The following is a 25024-nucleotide window of genomic DNA, read 5'->3' as shown; positions in this document are numbered from 1 at the left end:
CTATGAACATCTTGGCCATGTTCTGTTATAATCTCCACCCAGCACAGCCAGAAGAGGACTGGCCACCCCTCATAGCCTGGTTCCTCTCTAGGTTTCTTCCTAGGTTCTGGCCTTTCTAGGGAGTTTTTCCTAGCCACTGTGCTTCTACACCTGCATTGCTTGCTGTTTGGGGTTTTAGGCTGGGTTTCTCTGCAGCACTTTGTGACATCAGCTGATGTAAGAAGGGCTTTAAAAATAAATTTGGTTGAATGAAATACATTTGATTGATGGTGATGATGATAATGATGGTGGTGATGATGGTGGTGATGATGATGGTGATGATGGTGGTGATGATGATAATGATGGTGGTGATGATGTGATGATGGTGGTGGTGATGATGGTGGTGGTGATGATGGTGGCGATGATGATGGTGATGGTGGTGGTGGTGATGGTGGTGGTGATGATGGTGGTGGTGATGATGGTGGTGGTGATGATGGTGGTGATGGTGGTGATGATGATGGTGGTGGTGATGATGGTGGTGATGATGGTGGTGGTGGTGATGATGGTGGTGATGATGGTGGTGGTGGTGATGGTGGTGGCGGTGATGATGGTGGTGATGGTGGTGGTGATGATGGTGGTGGTGATGGTGGTGGTGATGGTGGTGATGATGATGATGGTGGTGGTGATGATGGTGGTGATGATGGTGGTGGTGGTGATGGTGGTGGTGGTGATGATGGTGGCGGTGATGATGGTGGTGGTGATGATGGTGGTGGTGATGATGATAATGAGAAAGAGTAAGAGGAAACGGATTCATTCAGAAGGTGTTTCTGCACTTGAGGCATCAAGGTCTGGCCCTCAGCCAGGGGTATGACAATAGAGATAGAGTGTGTGTGTGTGCACTGTTGTTCATGTTTGAGTGTGTGTCTGTCTAAGAGTCTATGAGACAGGAGTGGGGGTTTAAGAGATTAGACCTTCCCCTGTCCGCTGTGTGTGTGTGTGTGTGGGTGTCGCCGATCTCTCGGCAATGCAACTCTGTACGGCGGGGAGGCGTCTTCAATGGCAGGGTATTGGCATCGCTCCTGTCCTGCTCCCCTCCTCCACCTCCCTGACTGAGCGCTCCTCTCCTCCGCCTCTCTGACTGAGTGCTCCTCTCCTCCACCTCTCTGACTGAGCGCTCCTCTCCTCTGCCTCTCTGACTGAGTGCTCCTCTCCTCCACCTCTCTGGCTGAGTGACCCTCTCCTCCACCTCTCTGACTGAGTGCTCCTCTCCACCTCTCTGACTGAGTGCTCCTCTCCTCCGCCTCTCTGACTGAGCGCTCCTCTCCTCCGCCTCTCTGACTGAGCGCTCCTCTCCTTCACCTCTCTGACTGAGCGCTCCTCTCCTCCACCTCTCTGACTGAGTGCTCCTCTCCTCCGTCTCTCTGACTGAGCGCTCCTCTCCTCCACCTCTCTGACTGAGTGCTCCTCCACCTCTCTGACTGAGCGCTCCTCTCCTCCACCTCTCTGACTGAGCGCTCCTCTCCTCCACCTCTCTGACTGAGTGCTCCTCTCCTCCGTCTCTCTGACTGAGCGCTCCTCTCCTCCGCCTCTCTGACTGAGCGCTCCTCTCCTCCACCTCTCTGACTGAGTGCTCCTCTCTTCCGCCTCTCTGACTGAGCGCTCCTCTCCTCCACCTCTCTGACTGAGTGCTCCTCCACCTCTCTGACTGAGCGCTCCTCTCCTCCACCTCTCTGACTGAGTGCTCCTCTCCTCCACCTTTCTGACTGAGCGCTCCTCTCCTCCACCTCTCTGACTGAGTGCTCCTCTCCTCCACCTCTCTGACTGAGCGCTCCTCTCCTCTGCCTCTCTGACTGAGCGCTCCTCCGCCTCTCTGACTGAGCGTTCCTCTCCTCCGCATCTCTGACTGAGCGCTCCTCTCCTCCGCCTCTCTGACTGAGTGCTCCTCTCCTCCACCTCTCTGACTGAGTGCTCCTCTCCTCCACCTCTCTGACTGAGCGCTCCTCTCCTCCACCTCTCTGACTGAGTGCTCCTCTCCTCCACCTCTCTGACTGAGCGCTCCTCCGCCTCTCTGACTGAGTGCTCCTCTCCTCCACCTCTCTGACTGAGCGCTCCTCTCCTCCACCTCTCTGACTGAGTGCTCCTCTCCTCCACCTCTCTGACTGAGCGCTCCTCCGCCTCTCTGACTGAGTGCTCCTCTCCTCCACCTCTCTGACTGAGTGCTCCTCTCCTCCGCCTCTCTGACTGAGCGCTCCTCTCCTCCGCCTCTCTGACTGAGCGCTCCTCTCCTCCGCCTCTCTGACTGAGCGCTCCTCCGCCTCTCTGACTGAGTGCTCCTCTCCTCCACCTCTCTGACTGAGTGCTCCTCTCCTCCACCTCTCTGACTGAGTGCTCCTCTCCTCCACCTCTCTGCTGAGTGCTCCTCTCCTCCACCTCTCTGACTGAGCGCTCCTCTCCTCCACCTCTCTGACTGAGCGCTCCTCTCCTCCACCTCTCTGACTGAGTGCTCCTCCGCCTCTCTGACTGAGCGCTCCTCTCCTCTACCTCTCTGACTGAGTGCTCCTCTCCTCCGTCTCTCTGACTGAGCGCTCCTCTCCTCCACCTCTCTGACTGAGCGCTCCTCTCCTCCACCTCTCTGACTGAGCGCTCCTCTCCTCCGTCTCTCTGACTGAGCTCTCCTCTCCTCCACCTCTCTGACTGAGCGCTCCTCTCCTCCACCTCTCTGACTGAGTGCTCCTCTCCTCCGCCTCTCTGACTGAGCGCTCCTCTCCTCCACCTCTCTGACTGAGCGCTCCTCTCCTCCACCTCTCTGACTGAGCGCTCCTCTCCTCCACCTCTCTGACTGAGTGCTCATCTCCTCCACCTTTCTGACTGAGCGCTCCTCTCCTCCACCTCTCTGACTGAGTGCTCCTCTCCTCCACCTCTAGGACTGAGCGCTCCTCTCCTCCGCCTCTCTGACTGAGCGCTCCTCCGCCTCTCTGACTGAGCGTTCCTCTCCTCCGCATCTCTGACTGAGCGCTCCTCTCCTCCGCCTCTCTGACTGAGTGCTCCTCTCCTCCACCTCTCTGACTGAGTGCTCCTCTCCTCCACCTCTCTGACTGAGTGCTCCTCTCCTCCACCTCTCTGACTGAGTGCTCTTCTCCTCCACCTCTCTGACTGAGCGCTCCTCCGCCTCTCTGACTGAGTGCTCCTCTCCTCCACCTCTCTGACTGAGTGCTCCTCTCCTCCGCCTCTCTGACTGAGCGCTCCTCTCCTCCGCCTCTCTGACTGAGCGCTCCTCTCCTCCGCCTCTCTGACTGAGCGCTCCTCCGCCTCTCTGACTGAGTGCTCCTCTCCTCCACCTCTCTGACTGAGTGCTCCTCTCCTCCACCTCTCTGACTGAGTGCTCCTCTCCTCCACCTCTCTGACTGAGTGCTCCTCTCCTCCACCTCTCTGACTGAGCGCTCCTCTCCTCCACCTCTCTGACTGAGCGCTCCTCTCCTCCACCTCTCTGACTGAGTGCTCCTCTCCTCCGCCTCTCTGACTGAGTGCTCCTCTCCTCCACCTCTCTGACTGAGCGCTCCTCTCCTCCGCCTCTCTGACTGAGCGCTCCTCTCCTCCACCTCTCTGACTGAGCGCTCCTCTCCTCTACCTCTCTGACTGAGTGCTCCTCTCCTCCACCTCTCTGACTGAGTGCTCCTCTCCTCCACCTCTCTGACTGAGCGCTCCTCCGCCTCTCTGACTGAGCGCTCCTCTCCTCTACCTCTCTGACTGAGTGCTCCTCTCCTCCGCCTCTCTGACTGAGTGCTCCTCTCCTCCACCTCTCTGACTGAGTGCTCCTCTCCTCCACCTCTCTGACTGAGTGTTCCTCTCCTCCACCTCTCTGACTGAGCGCTCCTCTCCTCCACCTCTCTGACTGAGCGCTCCTCGCCTCCACCTCTCTGACTGAGTGCTCCTCTCCTCCGCCTCTCTGACTGAGCGCTCCTCTCCTCCACCTCTCTGACTGAGCGCTCCTCTCCTCCACCTCTCTGACTGAGCGCTCCTCTCCTCCACCTCTCTGACTGAGCGCTCCTCTCCTCTGCCTCTCTGACTGAGCGCTCCTCTCCTCCACCTCTCTGACTGAGTGCTCCTCTCCTCCGCCTCTGCAGCAGCAGTAGCAGGCAGCAGCAGTAGCAGGCAGCAGCAGTAGCAGGCAGCAGCAGTAGCAGGCAGCAGCAGCAGTAGCAGGCAGCAGCAGTAGCAGGCAGCAGCAGTAGCAGGAGGCAGCAGTAGCAGGAGCAGGCAGCAGCAGGAGCAGGCAGCAGCAGTAGTAGCAGGCAGCAGCAGTAGCAGGCAGTAGCAGGCCGCAGCAGCAGTAGCAGGCCGCAGCAGGAGCAGGCCGCAGCAGGAGCAGGCAGCAGCAGTAGCAGGCAGTATCAGGCAGTAGCAGTATCAGGCAGCAGCAGTAGCAGGCAGTAGCAGGCAGAAGCAGGAGCAGGCAGCAGCAGGAGCAGGCAGCAGCAGTAGTAGCAGGCAGCAGCAGTAGCAGGCAGCAGCAGTAGTAGCAGGCAGCAGCAGTAGCAGGCAGCAGCAGTAGCAGGCAGCAGCAGTTGCAGGCAGTAGCAGACAGCAGCATTAGCAAGCAGCGGCAGCAGCAGTAGCAGGAGGCAGCAGTAGCAGTCAGCGGCAGCAGCAGTAGCAGTCGGCAGCAGTAGCAGGCAGCAGTAGCAGTCAGCGGCAGCAGCAGTAGCAGGCAGCAGCAGTAGTAGCAGGCAGCAGCAGTAGCAGGCAGCAGCAGTAGTAGCAGGCAGCAGCAGTAGTAGCAGGCAGCAGCAGTAGTAGCAGGCAGCAGCAGTTGCAGGCAGTAGCAGGCAGCAGCAGTAGCAAGCAGGAGCAGGAGCAGTAGCAGTCAGCGGCAGCAGCAGTAGCAGGAGGCAGCAGTAGCAGTCAGCGGCAGCAGCAGTAGCAGGAGGCAGCAGTAGCAGGCAGCAGCTGCAGTAGCAGGCAGTAGCAGGCAGCATGAGTAGCAGGCAGCAACAGTAGCAGGCAGCAGCAGGAGCAGGCAGCAGTAGTAGCAACACACAGTGTTCTGCTCTATTTTCTATCTTGTTATGTTCAATGTCAGCCAATGAATCATTAATAATATATGATATGGCAGGTTGTGGTTATGGATATTCATTGCACCAATGAATGTAAGCCCTCTGAAAGACAAAATACAATTCATCTCTATGGTTTGTGGCTCATTTTATCAAATCAAAATCAAATCAAATGTTATTGGTCACATACACATGGTTAGCAGATGTTATTGCGGGTGTAGCGAAATGCTTGTGCTTCTAGCTCTGATAGTGCAGTAATACCTAACAATTTCACAACAATACACACAATACACTCACATCTAAGTAAAGGAATGGAATTAAGAATATATAAATATTTGGACGAGCAATGTCAGAGCAGCATAGACAAAGATACAGTAGAATAGTATAGAATACATTATATACATATGAGATGAGTAATGCAAAATATTAAATATTATTAAAGTGACCAGTGATTTCAAGTCTATATATATAGGCAGCAGCCTCTAATGTGTTAGTGATGGCTGTTTAACAGTCTGATGGCCTTGAGATAGAAGCTGTTTTTCAGTCTCTCGGTCCCAGCTTTGATGCACCTGTACTGACCTCGCCTTCTGGATGATAGCGGACGAACAGGCAGAGGCTCGGGTGGTTGTTGTTCTTGATGATCTTTTGGGCCTTCCTGTGACATCAGGTGGTGTAGGTGTCCTGGAGGGCAGGTAGTTTGCCCCCGGTGATGCTTTGGGCAGACCGCACTACCCTCTGAAGAGCCGTGCGGTTGTGGGCGGTGCAGTTGCCGTACCAGGCGGTTATACAGTCCGACAGGATGCTCTCAGTTGTGCATTTGTAAAAGTTTGTGAGGGTTTCAGGTGCCAAGCCAAATTTCTTCAGCTTCCTGAGGAAGATTAATCTGTTTCTTCACCAAACTGTCTGTGTGGGTGAACCATTTCAGTCTGTGATGTGTACACCAAGGAACTTAAAACTTTCCACCTTCTTCACTGCTGTCCCGTCGATGTGGATAAGGGTGTACTCCCTCTGCTGTTTCCTGAAGTCCACGATCATCTCCTTTGTTTTGTTGACGTTGAGTTGGCTGTTTTCCTGACACCACATTCATGTGATGAATGAGTGCCGTCACCTCACCTCATGTCTCGTCGTTGTTGGTGATTAAGCCTACTACTGTTGTGTCGTCTGCAAACTTGATGATTGAGTTGGAGGCGTGCATGGCCATGCAGTCATGGGTGAACAGTGAGTACAGAGGGGGCTGAGTACACACCCTTCTGGGTTATGTTCAAGTGTTTTTTCTTTCTCTGTGGTTTAGGCTAAGGGAATCTGTGGCCTAATTTTGGATTCATTTCCTTTAATCCAATAATGTGATGAATGTGGCTAGGTACTTGGAAGCCTTGACTTAGATTCATCTGTTTTATTGTTTGTCTCATAGGGCTCACTGGCTAATGTAGAATAAATGGTATTGACGCCTCTGTAGGATTCATTACTCTGGTAATTTGCTTTGTTTTCACAGCACACTGATGTTCCCTCTTGGAAAATGATTTTCTATTGCATTCTATGCTATTCTATTCTATACATGCATTAGACTACATTTTTGTAACTTTTCTTTGCTTAGTCTTTAACATACTCTTCCTGATCTTGGTCGGGGAGTAAGCACTTACAGTTTAGCTGTCTTGAAGGACCAATCATGCTGTTGATGTGACTTGTGTTGCAGAAGCCTACAGATACTAGTTAGTGAGTGGGGGTTGAGATGTGTATTGTGTATATGGTCTGATGCTTGTCACTGTGCCTGTTATCCTATGGAGACGAGCTGCTGTCTTCTCAGACCAGATGTGTCATATTGTAATAGGACGGTGTGATTTTCTTGCTTTCAGGGGTTCAGTCCTTCTTTGACCTTTGACCAGAAGCCCATTGATCATGACAGTCTTTCCATACCTCGACTCCATGGCTAGATACACACGAGTGTCTGATGTGGCGTGTTTGGGTAGTAAACAGTACAGAGAGTAATGTGTGTGTGTGTGTGTGTGTGTGTGTGTGTGTGTGTGTGTGTGTGTGTGTGTGTGTGTGTGTGTGTGTGTGTGTGTGTGTGTGTGTGTGTGTGTGTGTGTGTGTGTGTGTGTGTGTGTGTGACTATTGGATTGAAAGGTTATCCCAGTTATCAGTGATTACTCCTTTCGAAAAATGTACCTCACGGCCATTTACCCCCTGCCATTTACCCACAGCCATTTACCCTCTGCCATTTACCCCCTGCCATTTACCCCCTGCCATTTACCCCCTGCCATTTACCCCCTGCCATTTACCCCCTGCCATGTACCCTCTGCCATTTACCCCCAGCCATTTAGCCCCTGCCATTTACCCCCTGCCATTTACCCTCTGCCATTTACCCCCTGCCATTTACCCCCTGCCATTTACCCCCAGCCATTTACCCCCCGCCATTTACCCCCAGTTATTTACTCCCTGTCGTTTATCCCCAGCCAGTTACACCCTGACCGACATTTCAACATTTCATAGTCATGGTTCTGAAGCTGTGTGTGAGAGGGGACAGTTAGAAACAATGGGAGCATTATGAAAAGAGAAAGGTCAAGTGAATAAAGAACTGTGTCTCCATGGTGATGTGACAGTTAGTACACTATAATGGAGATGGACTGTGAATTGACCGTACCAGTGAAAAAGCTTCACAGGCCTACAAAAAGAAACATGTTATCACATGCCAGTAGCTCAGATTCCTGTTTACTGGAAATACTTTCATGGAATATAAACTATTGTAAATACACTAACATGATATTATACACTTCAAGTATGACTCCCTGATAAAATAAAGGTTAAATAAAAAATAATTAAAAAATCATATTCTCACTGATAGATACAGTATCTGACCTTCTCAATCTATTTGTAAATAGCATAGCTTAGTGAGACAAGACTGTAGTGGAGTCCACGTAATAAACTGGCAGTCTTGATGCTTCCTAACAGAGCAGTCCACAGCCATGTGTCACTGGCAATCTTGATGCTTCCTAACAGAGCAGTCTACAGCCATGTGTCACTGGCAGTCTTGATGCTTCCTAACAGAGCAGTCTACAGCCATGTGTCACTGGCAGTCTTGATGCTTCCTAACAGAGCAGTCCACAGCCATGTGTCACTGGCAGTCTTGATGCTTCCTAACAGAGCAGTCTACAGCCATGTGTCACTGGCAGTCTTGATGCTTCCTAACAGAGCAGTCTACAGCCATGTGTCACTGGCAGTCTTGATGCTTCCTAACAGAGCAGTCTACAGCCATGTGTCACTGGCAGTCTTGATGCTTCCTAACAGAGCAGTCTACAGCCATGTGTCACTGGCAGTCTTGATGCTTCCTAACAGAGCAGTCCACAGCCATGTGTCACTGGCAGTCTTGATGCTTCCTAACAGAGCAGTCTACAGCCATGTATCAGGGCAGAGCTACTGTAAGTGATGACTACAGAGCATGAATAGGCCTATGTGATTAATGCATAGCCTAGACCAGCCTGAAGCTTAAATGCATGGCATGAATTGAATGAATGACTGCGCTGGCGTTATTGATATATTGGTCAGCTGGTGTGCGAAGCCTTTGTGACCCTAAAGGCATTATGTTGACTGGAAGAGCAGGATAAGCAGCTTACATTACATTAGTGTGACAAGTAGTGGAGACTAGAGAGAGTGAGCGGCACAGAGAAGGGAACATGACTGGGCCAGTCGACGATAGGATTACATCCCAACACTATGCCTGCTGTGTGGGGCATTCTTTGCAGTAGTCTAGTCACTAGTACGTGTACCGGGCCGTACCATAAGCTAGACCTACACAGAGGACAAAGCAAAACAGTTATTGCCATGAACGTCCCAATCAAATCAATAATCAATTCAGTTGATTGTCTTGACGGGTTGAAATGATAGGGTTATTACTCTAGCATTATGGGTCTTTGTCTTCTCTATCCGCTGACAGTCTTCTGCTTAATAGATTGGCTAGTCATTTTTATAAGTGGTAAGTAGGATTGCAGGTAGCTAGAATTGATCTGCTAAGTCTCGGTCGTCTTCATTGGGGCACAGCGTAGCAAAACGTTAGCAACAGAACCAGCTTTTACAGAGAACCAAATGGGCACGGCATCTATTTCCTCATCCAACAAATAGACCGTGTTGTCAGAGCAACAAGGGTTCTCAGCAGACCGTGTAGGCCAGGGTGTAGCTCTATCTGCAGGTACTGTGCTCTGTGCTGTTCTACCTCCCGTCTAATAGGGTTGGATGGGCTATGTCTGTACCTCCTCTACTCTTTTAATAGAATCCACCTGTCAGTGGGTCTATTGGGAGATGCTTCCCTGTGCTACAGGATGGTGTATGTAAAGAGATGGAAGCAGTGGAAACCAGAAAATAAATATAAAGCCTCTATCGAGGATTCATTGGGGAGACGTAGTGTAAGGAGGCCACATTTTCGTCTGTTGGCCATTCTATATTTACAAGTCAATTATCTTTGATAAATAATTCATAGGGGAAGGCTATGATAGGTAACACTGCTAGTGGGTTGAGGAATAACAGTGATTCAGCATTAAAACACTGTTGGCAGGTGCTGTACTGCAGTCTTGTAATACTCCAGTCCAGTCTCAAGCTTTTTTAATTGTCTGGGTCTCGCCATGGTCTTTCTCTACATATTTTTACACATGTTTTACACTGCTAGTGGATAGTTGAATAGCACTGACTCAGCATTTAAACACTGTTGGCAGGTGGTAAACGCAGTGGGGAAAGAGAGACAGCCCTATCAGATCAAAATCAGACTACTGGTTAATGAGACCCCCAAGTCAGCTACGTCACACGCGTCATCATCAGCATCGTGTCAATGGCAAGGTGACTGGGAACATGGATGGATATAAACAGACCATGGCAAGGTGACTGGGAACATGGATGTGTACAAACGGACCATGGCAAGGTGACTGGAAACATGGATGGATACAAACAGACCATGGCAAGGTGACTGGGAACATGGATGTGTACAAACAGACCATGGCAAGGTGACTGGGAACATGGATGGATATAAACAGACCATGGCAAGGTGACTGGGAACATGGATGTGTACAAACAGACCATGGCAAGGTGACTGGGAACATGGACGTGTACAAATAGACCATGCAAGATGACTGGGAACATGGATGTGTACAAACAGACCATGGCAAGGTGACTGGGAACATGGATGGATACAAACAGACCATGGCAAGGTGACTGGGAACATGGATGGATACAAACAGACCATGGCAAGGTGACTGGAAACATGGATGTGTACAAACAGACCATGGCAAGGTGACTGGGAACATGGATGTGTACAAACAGACCATGGCAAGGTGACTGGGAACATGCATGTGTACAAACCGACCATGCAAGGTGACTGGGAACATGGATGTGTACAAACAGACCATGGCAAGGTGACTGGGAACATGGATGTGTACAAACAGACCATGGCAAGGTGACTGGGAACATGGACGTGTACAAACAGACCATGGCAAGGTGACTGGGAACATGGATGTGTACAAACAGACCATGCAAGGTGACTGGGAACATGGATGTGTACAAACAGACCATGGTAAGGTGACTGGGAACATGGATGTGTACAAACAGACCGTGGCAAGGTGACTGGGAACATGGATGTGTACGAACAGACCATGGCAAGGTGACTGGAAACATGGATGGATACAAACAGACCATGGCAAGGTGACTGGGAACATGGATGTGTACAAACAGACCATGGCAAGGTGACTGGGAACATGGACGTGTACAAACAGACCATGCAAGGTGACTGGAAACATGGACGTGTACAAACAGACCATGGCAAGGTGACTCGGAACATGGACGTGTACAAACAGACCATGGCAAGGTGACTCGGAACATGGATGTGTACAAACAGACCATGGCAAGATGACTGGGAACATGGATGTGTACAAACAGACCATGCAAGATGACTGGGAACATGGATGTGTACAAACAGACCATGGCAAGGTGACTGGGAACATGGATGGATACAAACAGACCATGGCAAGGTGACTGGGAACATGGATGGATACAAACAGACCATGGCAAGGTGACTGGAAACATGGATGTGTACAAACAGACCATGGCAAGGTGACTGGGAACATGGATGTGTACAAACAGACCATGGCAAGGTGACTGGGAACATGGATGTGTACAAACAGACCATGCAAGGTGACTGGGAACATGGATGTGTACAAACAGACCATGGCAAGGTGACTGGGAACATGGATGTGTACAAACAGACCATGGCAAGGTGACTGGGAACATGGATGTGTACAAACAGACCATGCAAGGTGACTGGGAACATGGACGTGTACAAACAGACCATGCAAGGTGACTGGGAACATGGACGTGTACAAACAGACCATGGCAAGGTGACTGGAAACATGGACGTGTACAAACAGACCATAGCAAGGTGACTCGGAACATGGACGTGTACAAACAGACCATGGCAAGGTGACTCGGAACATGGATGTGTACAAACAGACCATGGCAAGGTGACTGGGAACATGGATGTGTACAAACAGACCATGGCAAGATGACTGGGAACATGGATGTGTACAAACAGACCATGCAAGATGACTGGGAACATGGATGTGTACAAACAGACCATGGCAAGGTGACTGGGAACATGGATGGATACAAACAGACCATGGCAAGGTGACTGGGAACATGGATGGATACAAACAGACCATGGCAAGGTGACTGGAAACATGGATGTGTACAAACAGACCATGGCAAGGTGACTGGGAACATGGATGTGTACAAACAGACCATGCAAGGTGACTGGGAACATGGATGTGTACAAACAGACCATGGCAAGGTGACTGGGAACATGGATGTGTACAAACAGACCATGGCAAGGTGACTGGGAACATGGATGTGTACAAACAGACCATGGCAAGGTGACTGGGAACATGGATGTGTACAAACAGACCATGGCAAGGTGACTGGGAACATGGACGTGTACAAACAGACCATGGCAAGGTGACTGGGAACATGGATGTGTACAAACAGACCATGGCAAGATGACTGGGAACATGGATGTGTACAAACAGACCATGCAAGATGACTGGGAACATGGATGTGTACAAACAGACCATGGCAAGGTGACTGGGAACATGGATGGATACAAACTGACCATGGCAAGGTGACTGGGAACATGGATGGATACAAACAGACCATGGCAAGGTGACTGGAAACATGGATGTGTACAAACAGACCATGGCAAGGTGACTGGGAACATGGATGTGTACAAACAGACCATGCAAGGTGACTGGGAACATGGATGTGTACAAACAGACCATGGCAAGGTGACTGGGAACATGGATGTGTACAAACAGACCATGGCAAGGTGACTGGGAACATGGATGGATACAAACAGACCATGGCAAGGTGACTGGGAACATGGATGTGTACAAACAGACCATGGCAAGGTGACTGGGAACATGGACGTGTACAAACAGACCATGGCAAGGTGACTGGGAACATGGACGTGTACAAACAGACCATGGCAAGGTGACTGGGAACATGGACGTGTACAAACAGACCATGGCAAGGTGACTGGGAACATGGATGTGTACAAACAGACCATGGCAAGGTGACTGGGAACATGGATGTGTACAAACAGACCATGGCAAGGTGACTGGGAACATGGATGTGTACAAACAGACCATGCAAGATGACTGGGAACATGGATGTGTACAAACAGACCATGGCAAGGTGACTGGGAACATGGATGGATACAAACAGACCATGGCAAGGTGACTGGGAACATGGATGGATACAAACAGACCATGGCAAGGTGACTGGAAACATGGATGTGTACAAACAGACCATGGCAAGGTGACTGGGAACATGGATGTGTACAAACAGACCATGCAAGGTGACTGGGAACATGGATGTGTACAAACAGACCATGGCAAGGTGACTGGGAACATGGATGTGTACAAACAGACCATGGTAAGATGACTGGGAACATGGATGTGTACAAACAGACCATGGCAAGGTGACTGGGAACATGGATGTGTACGAACAGACCATGGCAAGGTGACTGGGAACATGGATGGATACAAACAGACCATGGCAAGGTGACTGGGAACATGGATGTGTACAAACAGACCATGGCAAGGTGACTGGGAACATGGACGTGTACAAACAGACCATGCAAGGTGACTGGAAACATGGACGTGTACAAACAGACCATGGCAAGGTGACTGGGAACATGGATGTGTACAAACAGACCATGGCAAGGTGACTGGGAACATGGACGTGTACAAACAGACCATGGCAAGGTGACTGGGAACATGGATGTGTACAAACAGACCATGCAAGGTGACTGAGAACATGGACGTGTACAAACAGACCATGGTAAGGTGACTGGGAACATGGATGTGCACAAACAGACCATGGCAAGATGACTGGGAACATGGATGTGTACAAACAGACCATGCAAGATGACTGGGAACATGGATGTGTACAAACAGACCATGGCAAGGTGACTGGGAACATGGATGGATACAAACTGACCATGGCAAGGTGACTGGGAACATGGATGGATACAAACAGACCATGGCAAGGTGACTGGAAACATGGATGTGTACAAACAGACCATGGCAAGGTGACTGGGAACATGGATGTGTACAAACAGACCATGCAAGGTGACTGGGAACATGGATGTGTACAAACAGACCATGGCAAGGTGACTGGGAACATGGATGTGTACAAACAGACCATGGCAAGGTGACTGGGAACATGGATGTGTACAAACAGACCATGCAAGGTGACTGGGAACATGGATGTGTACAAACAGACCATGGCAAGGTGACTGGGAACATGGACGTGTACAAACAGACCATGCAAGGTGACTGGAAACATGGACGTGTACAAACAGACCATGGCAAGGTGACTCGGAACATGGACGTGTACAAACAGACCATGGCAAGGTGACTCGGAACATGGATGTGTACAAACAGACCATGGCAAGGTGACTGGGAACATGGATGTGTACAAACAGACCATGGCAAGGTGACTGGGAACATGGATGTGTACAAACAGACCATGCAAGATGACTGGGAACATGGATGTGTACAAACAGACCATGGCAAGGTGACTGGGAACATGGATGGATACAAACAGACCATGGCAAGGTGACTGGGAACATGGATGGATACAAACAGACCATGGCAAGGTGACTGGAAACATGGATGTGTACAAACAGACCATGGCAAGGTGACTGGGAACATGGATGTGTACAAACAGACCATGGCAAGGTGACTGGGAACATGGATGTGTACAAACAGACCATGCAAGGTGACTGAGAACATGGATGTGTACAAACAGACCATGGTAAGGTGACTGGGAACATGGATGTGTACAAACAGACCATGGCAAGGTGACTGGGAACATGGATGTGTACGAACAGACCATGGCAAGGTGACTGGAAACATGGATGGATACAAACAGACCATGGCAAGGTGACTGGGAACATGGATGTGTACAAACAGACCATGGCAAGGTGACTGGGAACATGGACGTGTACAAACAGACCATGCAAGGTGACTGGAAACATGGACGTGTACAAACAGACCATGGCAAGATGACTGGGAACATGGATGTGTACAAACAGACCATGGCAAGATGACTGGGAACATGGATGTGTACAAACAGACCATGGCAAGGTGACTGGGAACATGGATGTGTACAAACAGACCAGCTACGACCTGCGTAATGCAGAGGCAAAACAACAGTACAGAGACAAAGTGGAGTCGCAGTTCAACGGCTCAGACATGAGACGTATGTGGCAGGGACTCCAGACAATCACAGAGATTATAAAGGGAAAGCCAGCCACGTCACGGACACCGACGCCTCGCTCCCGGACAAGCTTAAGACCTTTTTTGCCTGCTTCGAGGAAAACAATGCTGGTCTTCTAGGCAGAGTTGCAAAGAAAAAGCCATATCTCAGACTGGCCAATAAAAAGGAAATATTAAGATGGGCAAAAGAACACAGACACTGGACAGGGGAACTCTGCCTAGAAGGCCAGCATCCTGGAGTCGCCTCTTCACTGTTGACGTTGAGACTGGTGTTTTGCGGGTACTATTTAATGGAGCTGCCAGTTGAGGACTTGTGAGGCATCTGTTTCTCAAACTAGACACTCTAATATACTTGTCCTCTTGCTCAATTGTGCACCAGGGCCTCTCACTTCTCTTCCTATTCTGGTTAGAGCCAATTTGCGCTGTTCTGTGAAGGGAGTAGTACACAACGTTGTACGAGATCTTCAGTTTCTTGGCAATTTCTCGCATGGAATAGCCTTCATTTCTCAGAACAAGAATAGACTGACGAGTTTCAGAAGAAAGTGCTTCGTGTCTGGCCATTTTGAGCCTGTAATTGAACCGACAAATGCTGATGCTCCAGATACTCAACTAGTCTAAAGAAGGCCAGTTTTACGATTTTCAGCTGTGCAAAAGGGTTTTCTAATGATCAGTTAGTCTTTTAAAATGATAAACTTGGATTAGCTAACACAACTTGCCATTGGAACACAGGAGTGATGGTTCTGATAATGGGCCTCTGTACGCCCATGTAGATATTCCATAAAGAATCTGCCGTTTCCAGCTACAATAGTCATTTACAACATTAACAATGTCTACACTGTATTTCTGATCAATTTGATGCTATTTTAGTGGACAGAAAATGTGCTTTTCTTTCAAAAACAAGGACATTTCTAAAGTGACCCCAAACTTTTGAACAGTAGTGTATATATTAAATGTATATAATATACACTGCTCAAAAAAATTAAGGGAAAACTTAAACAACACAATGTAACTCTAAGTCAATCACACTTCTGTGAAATCCATCTGTCCACTTAGGAAGCAACACTGATTGACAATAAATTTCACATGCTGTTGTGCAAATGGAATAGACAACAGGTGGAAATTATAGGCAATTAGCAAGACACCCCCAATAAAGGAGTGGCTCTGCAGGTGGGGACCACAGACCACTTCTCAGTTCCTATGCTTCCTGGCTGATGTTTTGGTCACTTTTGAATGCTGGCGGTGATTTCACTCTAGTGGTAGCATAAGACGGAGTCTACAACCCACACACGTGGCTCAGGTAGTGCAGCTCATCCAGGATGGCACATCAATGCAAGTTGTGGCAAGAAGGTTTGCTGTGTCTGTCAGCGTAGTGTCCAGAGCATGGAGGCGCTACCAGGAGACAGGCCAGTACATCAGGAGACGTGGAGGAGGCCGTAGGAGGGCAACAACCCAGCAGCAGGACCGCTACCTCCGCCTTTGTGCAAGGAGGAGCAAAATGCAAAATGCAAAATGACCTCCAGCAGGCCACAAATGTGCATGTGTCTGCTGAAACGGTCAGAAACAGACTCCATGAGGGTGGTATGAGGGCCCGACGTCCACAGGTGGGGGTTGTGCTTACAGCCCAACACCGTGCAGGACGTTTGGCATTTGCCAGAGGACACCAAGATTGGCAAATTCGCCACTGGCGCCCTGTGCTCTTCACAGATGAAAGCAGGTTCACACTGAGCACGTGACAGACGTGACAGAGTCTGGAGACGCCGTGGAGAACGTTCTGCTGCCTGCAACATCCTCCAGCATGAGCGGTTTGGCGGTGGGTCAGTCATGGTGTGGGGTGGCATTTCTTTGGGGGGCCACACAGCCCTCCATGTGCTCGCCAGAGGTAGCCTGACTGCCATTAGGTACCGAGATGAGATCCTCAGACCCCTTGTGAGACCATATGCTGGTGCGGTTGGCCCTGGGTTCCTCCTAATGCAAGACAATGCTAGACCTCATGTGGCTGGAGTGTGTCAGCAGTTCCTGCAAGAGAAGGCATTGATGCTATGGACTGGCCCGCCCGTTCCCCAGACCTGAATCCAATTGAGCACATCTGGGACATCATGTCTCGCTCCATCCACCAACGCCACGTTGCACCACAGACTGTCCAGGAGTTGGCGGATGCTTTAGTCCAGGTCTGGGAGGAGATCCCTCAGGAGACCATCCGCCACCTCATCAGCAGCATGCCCAGGCATTGTAGGGAGGTCATACAGGCACGTGGAGGCCACACACACTACTGAGCCTAATTTTGACTTGTTTTAAGGACATTACATCAAAGTTGGATCAGCCTGTAGTGTGGTTTTCCACTTTAATTTTGAGTGTGACTCCAAATCCAGACCTCCATGGGTTGATAAATTGGATTTCCATTGATTATTTTTGTGTGATTTTGTTGTTAGCACATTCAACTATGTAAAGAAAAAAATATTTAATAAGATTATTATCTCGGATGTGTTGTTTAAGTGTTCCCTTTATTTTTTTGAGCAGTATATATGTCTCTGACTGCTCGTTCTAATACTTCTTCATTTCAAATTATGACATTTTTTATTTATTTATATTGCTAGATATTACTGCACTGTTGGAGCTAGAAACACAAACATTTAGCTTGGTATTACTGCATTGTTGGAGCTAGAAACACAAGCATTTCACTGCACCTGTGATAACATCTGCAAATGTGTGTATTCGACCAATAAACTTTGATTTGATTTTGATTTGACGCAACACGGACAGTATAGCAGCTTTCATTGATTGCAAAGAAAGCGTTTCCTCAATGGCAGATGGCAATGTCGGACGCCCGATGGCTTTAGTGCAGCAGGGCCATTAGTATGCACAGCTTGACAGCGTTTGTCTCCTTTCTATTCAGTCCAATCAATATTTGTCTCCTTCAGCCTTTATTTACCACAGCATTTAGAGTTGGGAGATGATACGAAATGTTCTCAGAATGACCACGGTATAAGTCCTTGTCCCTGGTCACTAGTCCCTGGTCCCTGGTCGCTAGTCCCTGGTCACTAGTCCCTGGTCACTAGTCCCTGGTCCCTGGTCACTAGTCCCTGGTCGCTAGTCCCTGGTCGCTAGTCCCTGGTCGCTAGTCCCTGGTCACTGGTCCCTGGTCACTGGTTCCTGGTCCCTGTTCACTAGTCCCTGGTTCCTGGTCCCTGTTCACTGGTCCCTGGTCGCTAGTCCCTGGTCACTAGTCCCTGGTCACTAGTCCCTGGTCACTAGTCCCTGGTCACTAGTCCCTGGTTCCTAGTCCCTGGTCCCTGGTCCCTGGTCACTAGTCCCTGGTCACTGGTCCCTGGTTCCTGGTCCCTGGTCGCTAGTCCCTGGTCACTAGTCCCTGGTTCCTGGTCCCTGGTCGCTAGTCCCTGGTTCCTGGTCCCTGGTCGCTAGTCCCTGGTCCCTGGTCCCTGGCTGGTGATTTAGTGTGATAAGTGAGCTTCCCTCATCAGGTGCATTCAGAATGGTGCAATAGAGGAACCAGGAGCCTGAGGTGACCAGACCATATTAATAATGATTATTAGATTCACTACCCTGTCTGCTGTTATTCTGCTCTTCCTCTGCTGTCTCTCTGCTGTCTCTTTGATTCTACAGTACATTCCCCAGGACACCTTTCATAGAAAGAGAAAGGTAGAAGCCAGCCCATAGATGTCTGTTTAGATCTTGAAATGTATTTGAGGCTGTAATAGGTACAGGATACTGTATATGTGAAAGATATATTTGATCGATATACTGTATTCTACAAGATGCACTACATATCCTCTCCTACAGATGTGCTATCTTAATTTGACCAGTTTCTCACAGCAGGATATTAATCCTGCAGCAACAGGAAATGTGAATGATTATATTGATTATAACTAAGGGATATTTTTATAGGGGTTGACACATTTTTAGTTAGGATAAATCAAGTCTGAAATTTGAAAGCCTTTTTAAACCTCAAATACACTATAATTATCATTTCCTGCTGCGTAGGAAAATTCTCTGTGACAACAGAGTGATCAAATTAAGATAACTGTATGTGCACTTCTTAATATGCGTTCATGATTCATACCTTAATAATGTTGTAAAAATGAGGATCCCAGCTGTTTGCAGTGTATGAGAGTCTCTGGGTTGTTGTACTAGCTGTTGAGAGCCTTTTACTGTATCATCATGTTTTGTAGTGGGCCTGGAATTAATGACCTGGGGCTGTAGGATCAGTTTAGTCTTTCAGATCATAATACATCAGATGACATGGACATGGGGACCTGATCATAGATCAGCACTGCTACTCTGATATGCTTTATGAATACAGGCCCAGGTCTCCACCAATGGTGTTCCGGTCTTAAATTAGTGTTTGCATAGTTTTTATTCACAGTCACAAAAGGTCCCTGCAAACACACAACTGCTCCCTTTGAAATGTGTTGCTAGGATACGAGTGCAGTGAAGATGAAATCCCCTCTTTGTTTCATTTCTCCAGCTGTAAAGAAATTATGTCATCATCTCAATGGAGAGAGAGTGTGTGTGTGTGTGTGTGTGTGTGTGTGTGTGTGTGTGTGTGTGTGTGTGTGTGTGTGTGTGTGTGTGTGTGTGTGTGTGCAAAATATTCATTTAAATCATGGCTCCAATTCCCCCAAAAATAAAAATACGATTTGATTTGAAAAAATAATATACACTGCTCAAAAAAATAAAGGGAACACTAAAATAACACATCCTAGATCTGAATGAATGAAATAATCTTATTAAATACTTTTTTCTTTACATAGTTGAATGTGCTGACAACAAAATCATACAACAATAATCAATGGAAATCCAATTTATCAACCCATGGAGGTCTGGATTTGGAGTCACACTCAAAATTAAAGTGGAAAACCACACTACAGGCTGATCCAACTTTGATGTAATGTCCTTAAAACAAGTCAAAATGAGGCTCAGTAGTGTGTGTGGCCTCCAAGTGCCTGTATGACCTCCCTACAACGCCTGGGTATGCTCCTGATGAGGTGGCGGATGGTCTCCTGAGGGATCTCCTCCCAGACCTGGACTAAAGCATCCACCAACTCCTGGACAGTCTGTGGTGCAACGTGGCGTTGGTGGATGGAGCGAGACATGATGTCCCAGATGTGCTCAATTGGATTCAGGTCTGGGGAATGGGCGGGCCAGTCCATAGCATCAATGCCTTCCTCTTGCAGGAACTGCTGACACACTCCAGCCACATGAGGTCTAGAATTGTCTTGCATTAGGAGGAACCCAGGATCTCATCTCGGTACCTAATGGCAGTCAGGCTACCTCTGGCGAGCACATGGAGGGCTGTGCGGCCCCCCAAAGAAATGCCACCCCACACCATGACTGACCCACCGCCAAACTGGTCATGCTGGAGGATGTTGCAGGCAGCAGAACGTTCTCCACGGCGTCTCCAGACTCTGTCACGTCTGTCACATGTGCTCAGTGTGAACCTGCTTTCATCTGTGAAGAGCACAGGGCGCCAGTGCTGAATTTGCCAATCTTGGTGTCCTCTGGCAAATGCCAAACGTCCTGCATGGTGTTGGGCTGTAAGCACAACCCCCACCTGTGGACGTCGGGCCCTCATACCACCCTCATGGAGTCTGTTTCTGACCGTTTGAGCAGACACATGCACATTTGTGGCCTGCTGGAGGTCATTTTGCAGGGCTCTGGCAGTGCTCCTCCTGCTCCTCCTTGCACAAAGGCGGAGGTAGCGGTCCTGCTGCTGGGTTGTTGCCCTCCTACAGCCTCCTCCACATCTCCTGATGTACTGGCCTGTCTCCTGGTAGCGCCTCCATGCTCTGGACACTACGCTGACAGACACAGCAAACCTTCTTGCCACAGCTCGCATTCATGTGCCATCCTGGATGAGCTGCACTACCTGAGCCACTTGTGTGGGTTGTAGACTCCGTCTCATGCTACCACTAGAGTGAAATCACCGCCAGCATTCAAAAGTGACCAAAACATCAGCCAGGAAGCATAGGAACTGAGAAGTGGTCTGTGGTCACCACCTGCTGAACCACTCCTTTATTGGGGGTGTCTTGCTAATTGCCTATCATTTCCACCTGTTGTCTATTCCATTTGCACAACAGCATGTGAAATTTATTGTCAATCAGTGTTGCTTCCTAAGTGGACAGTTTGATTTCACAGAAGTGTGATTGACTTGGAGTTACATTGTGTTGTTTAAGTGTTCCCTTAATTTTTTGGAGCTGTGTATATAAAAAATATATATCTAAACTCAGCAAAAAAGGAAACGTCTTCTCACTATCAACTGCGTTTATTTTCAGGAAACTTAACATGTGTAAATATTTGTATGAACATAACAAGATTCAACAACTGAGACATAAACTGAACAAGTTCCACAGACATGTGACTAACAGAAATGGAATAATGTGTCACTGAACAAAGGGGGGGTCAAAATCAAAAGTAACAGTCAGTATCTGGTGTGGCCACCAGCTGCATTAAGTACTGCAGTGCGTCTCCTCCTCATGGACTGCACCAGATTTGCCTGTTCATGCTGTGAGATGTTACCCCACTCTTCCACCAAGGCACCTGCAAGTTCCCGGACATTTCTGGGGGGAATGTCCCTGGCCCTAGCCCTCACCCTCCGATCCAACAGGTCCCAGACGTGCTCAATGGGATTGAGATCCGAGCTCTTCGCTGGCCATGGCAGAACACTGACATTCCAGTCTTGCAGGAAATCACACACAGAACGAGCAGTATGGCTGGTGGCATTGTCATGCTGGAGGGTCATGTCAGGATGAGCTTGCAGGAAGGATACCACACGAGGGAGGAGGATGTCTTCCCTGTAATGCACAGCGTTGAGATTGCCTGCAATGACAACAAGCTCAGTCCGATGATGCTGTGACACACCGCCCCAGACCATGATGGACCCTCCACCTCCAAATCGATTCCGCTCCGGAGTACAGGCCTCGGTGTAACGCTCATTCCTTCGACGATAAACGCGAATCCGACCATCACCCCTGGTGAGACAAAACCGCGACTCGTCAATGAAGAGCACTTTTTGCCAGTCCTGTCTGGTCCAGCGACGGTGGGTTTGTTCCCATAGGCGACGTTGTTGCCGGTGATGTCTGGTGAGGACCTGCCTTACAACAGGCCTACAAGCCCTCAGTCCAGCCCCTCTCAGCCTATTGCAGACAGTGTGAGCACTGATGGAGGGTTTGTGCGTTCCTGGTGTAACTCACGCAGTTGTTGTTGCCATCCTGTACCTGTCCCGCAGGTGTGATGTTTGGATGTACCGATCCTGTGCAGGTGTTGTTACACGTGGTCTGCCACTGCGAGGACGATCAGCTGTCCGTCCTGTCTCCCCGTAGCGCTGTCTTAGGCGTCTCACAGTACAGACATTGCAATTTATTGCCCTGGCAACATCTACAGTCATCATGCCTCCTTGCAGCATGCCTAAGGCACGTTCACGCAGATGAGCAGGGACCCTGGGTATCTTTCTTTTGGTGTTTTTCAGAGTCAGTAGAAAGGCCTCTTTTTAGTGTCATAAGTTTTCATAACTGTGACCTTAATTGCCTACCGTCTGTAAGCTGTTAGTGTCTTAATGACCGTTCCACAGGTGCATGTTCATTAATTGTTTATGGTTCATTGAACAAGCATGGGAAACAGTGTTTCAACCCTTTACAATGAAGATCTGTGAAGTTATCTCTCCCCCTCTAACATTTATGATCACGCCCATTGACAATACCCCTCCCCCCACGCTGTCTCCTTGCCACCGCTGCTGAACGCAATCCTAGGGGTAACACTTTTATCCTCTGCATCTGTGTGATTCATAGCCTGTCATATCAGACCCGTTAATCCCATTTAGTCCTGGTCAGGGTTAGATGAGGGATAGAGAGAGTGTTTCAGGATTATTATGTTACCTCTCCATTCCTCCAACTCATGTCAGCAGGTTGACGGTTATTGTCATGAGTTTTGTCCTGAAGATAGAACTGAGTAATTTCCCTTTAGATAGGCCGGCTGCAAAGTCAAAATTGGCTATATTGTAAAATTTCATGAAAACAGAAATGTGTTTTTTGGTCTTAATTTAAGGTTAGGGTTAGGCATTAGGGTTAGCACTGTGGTTAATGTTAGGGTTGGGTTTGAAATCAGATTTTATGACTGAGCATATTAAATATTCTGGGAACCTATATCTTGTCATATCCCCAAAATGTTCCCACAACCTAAAGAAATGTTCTGGAAACCTTTTAAAGTACATACAACGTGTTCTGGGAACATTCTTGTAACATCAGGTGAATGTTTTTTGCACTGAAAAGAAACATTATAGAATCATCCACACAGCTGGACAGTTTTTGTGTTTTGGGAACATATCTTTTGTGACGTCCCCGCAATGTTCTCACCAGACTGTTCCCACAACCTAATGAAACATTCTGGGAACTTTTAAAGAACATATTAAATGTGTTCTAGGAACGTTCTTGTAACATCAGGCAAATGTTTTTTGCAAACATTCTATATTCAACAGTTTTTGTGTTATGAGATTTGCCGCAACCTTACAAATGTTCTGGGAACTTTCCCAGAACCAATTTTGGTTTGCTGGGTAGTTGTGAACATCATTACCTGGAGCCTATCTGTCGCTATGGCAGACGTCTCCAGGGATACGCAGCATCAGGAAGATGCCGTTCCGCTGTTCTATTCCTCTGTTCCGCTGCCTCCGAGGTCCACCATTCTAGAGTGTTGCTGAAACAGCTGTTGCTTGTCGTATTGTGTTTCCTTGACGATGGGTTGATACGAGTGCAGTGAAGATGAAATCCCCTCCAGTTCGTCTCTGTTGTTGGTCTGGGGGGCAGTGTCTTGAGTGCCCACTCAGCTAAAACAGCGCTCAGGGAGGGTTGTTGCTTGTGACAACGGTCGCCCTTTCAATCATGATGTTGTCAACCTGTTGGTGGAGCTGCCCCCCTGCTGGGGTGTGTAGGAGGCTGACATGGTCATTACCGTTGTTCAGGGCCAATGACGTGAATAATGGAAACGGTACTAGTACTGTACTGTGCCTGTGTTTTATTATATGGGCAATGCTGGAGTATGGAACGTAGTCAATGAATTCACTCATATCATCCCTAAATTGGAGGCTAGATATACCTCATGTGTTCGTACCTAACTTCATCTTCTTCGTCCCCATTGGGCTCTCTTCTTCTTTCTATCCTTGGCCTTCCAGTGTGACAAGGTAGCACCTAGCAGGTCTATTGAGCCAGCCAAGTGACATCTAGTGTTTTGTTCTCATACCCTGTTCAACTGTTTATTGTGTCACCTGAAATAGCTATTTCGACCTGATGCCAACAAGGCCAAGCGTATTCAGCTTGATGCACTGGAATATTCCTTTAAGCTTATCCTTCATGTCCATGCTCAGTAGTTTGGTTTTGGCGGACCAATGAGAATGTCATCACTCTGTCTGGTGGATTAAACTGCTAAATTAGAGAAATGTCACTGCTTTAAGTTTGTACTGCTCGGTCACTACACAATCACAGCACTACTAAAAAGGGGTCAAAATGTACTGCTCATTATGTTTAGACTTTAGAAGTTTATTATGAGGATGGCTGCCCAATGTTTTTTAATACCTTCTTGACCTTACTTACGGCAATTAAAATCAAGTTGATGACGTCTCTTTGAAGACTAATTATATTACATCACAGAACGCTCCCAGTAATAGAAACACATATGTACTGTTATGTCACATTATAGTGGTATTATGTGTTGTACCATGACTCACTATGCCTCTCCACTCTCTGTCTGCCTTGCAGGAAAAACATCCTGCTAATGTTCCATCACCAGCTTGGTTCTAATCATCACCTCCAGGGGGTTCTACACAGACCAACATGCTGCACTTCACTGTGCTCCTCCTCTGCCTCCTCTCCCTGACTCTCACTTCCTCTGGTGAGTATCATATGGTAATCACACTCAGGGCTTTTCCCACTACTGGACTGTACCCGAGCCGAGCCAAACCAAGCTGTACTGGGCGGGCCTGGTTATGCCTACACCGTGGTTGCTGGAACTTCACTGAAAATAAAATATCATGTCAGAGTTAGCACAGTTTGGTTTATGCCGGCACGATGATGTGAAAAAGGCTACTACGGGTGTAGTATCTTAAATTGACCAATTCTTACAGCTGGAAAATAAACCTGTCTGAAAAGATAGAAAAGAGGACTGAAAATGACCTGTCTG

At 48.6% G+C, this 25024-nt stretch overlaps 1 protein-coding gene across 5 annotated transcripts in view; it reads left to right on the top strand.

The window, feature by feature from the left end:
• The window catches only part of LOC106561641 (contactin-1a), a 164364-nt gene that overhangs the window by 61041 nt on the left and 78299 nt on the right, over nt 1-25024 (top strand). For all 5 annotated transcript variants that reach the window (XM_014125783.2, XM_014125784.2, XM_045688469.1 and 2 more), the window contains one exon: nt 24604-24736. In XM_014125783.2, coding sequence (XP_013981258.1) covers nt 24679-24736 — 58 coding nt within the window. In that variant the 5' untranslated portion in view covers nt 24604-24678. The remainder of the gene's footprint in view (nt 1-24603; nt 24737-25024) is intronic.

The sequence above is a fragment of the Salmo salar genome, chromosome ssa10 (genome assembly GCF_905237065.1).
Source record: "Salmo salar chromosome ssa10, Ssal_v3.1, whole genome shotgun sequence".
NCBI lineage: Eukaryota > Metazoa > Chordata > Actinopteri > Salmoniformes > Salmonidae > Salmo > Salmo salar.
This window is presented reverse-complemented; position numbering and strand designations above follow the sequence as displayed.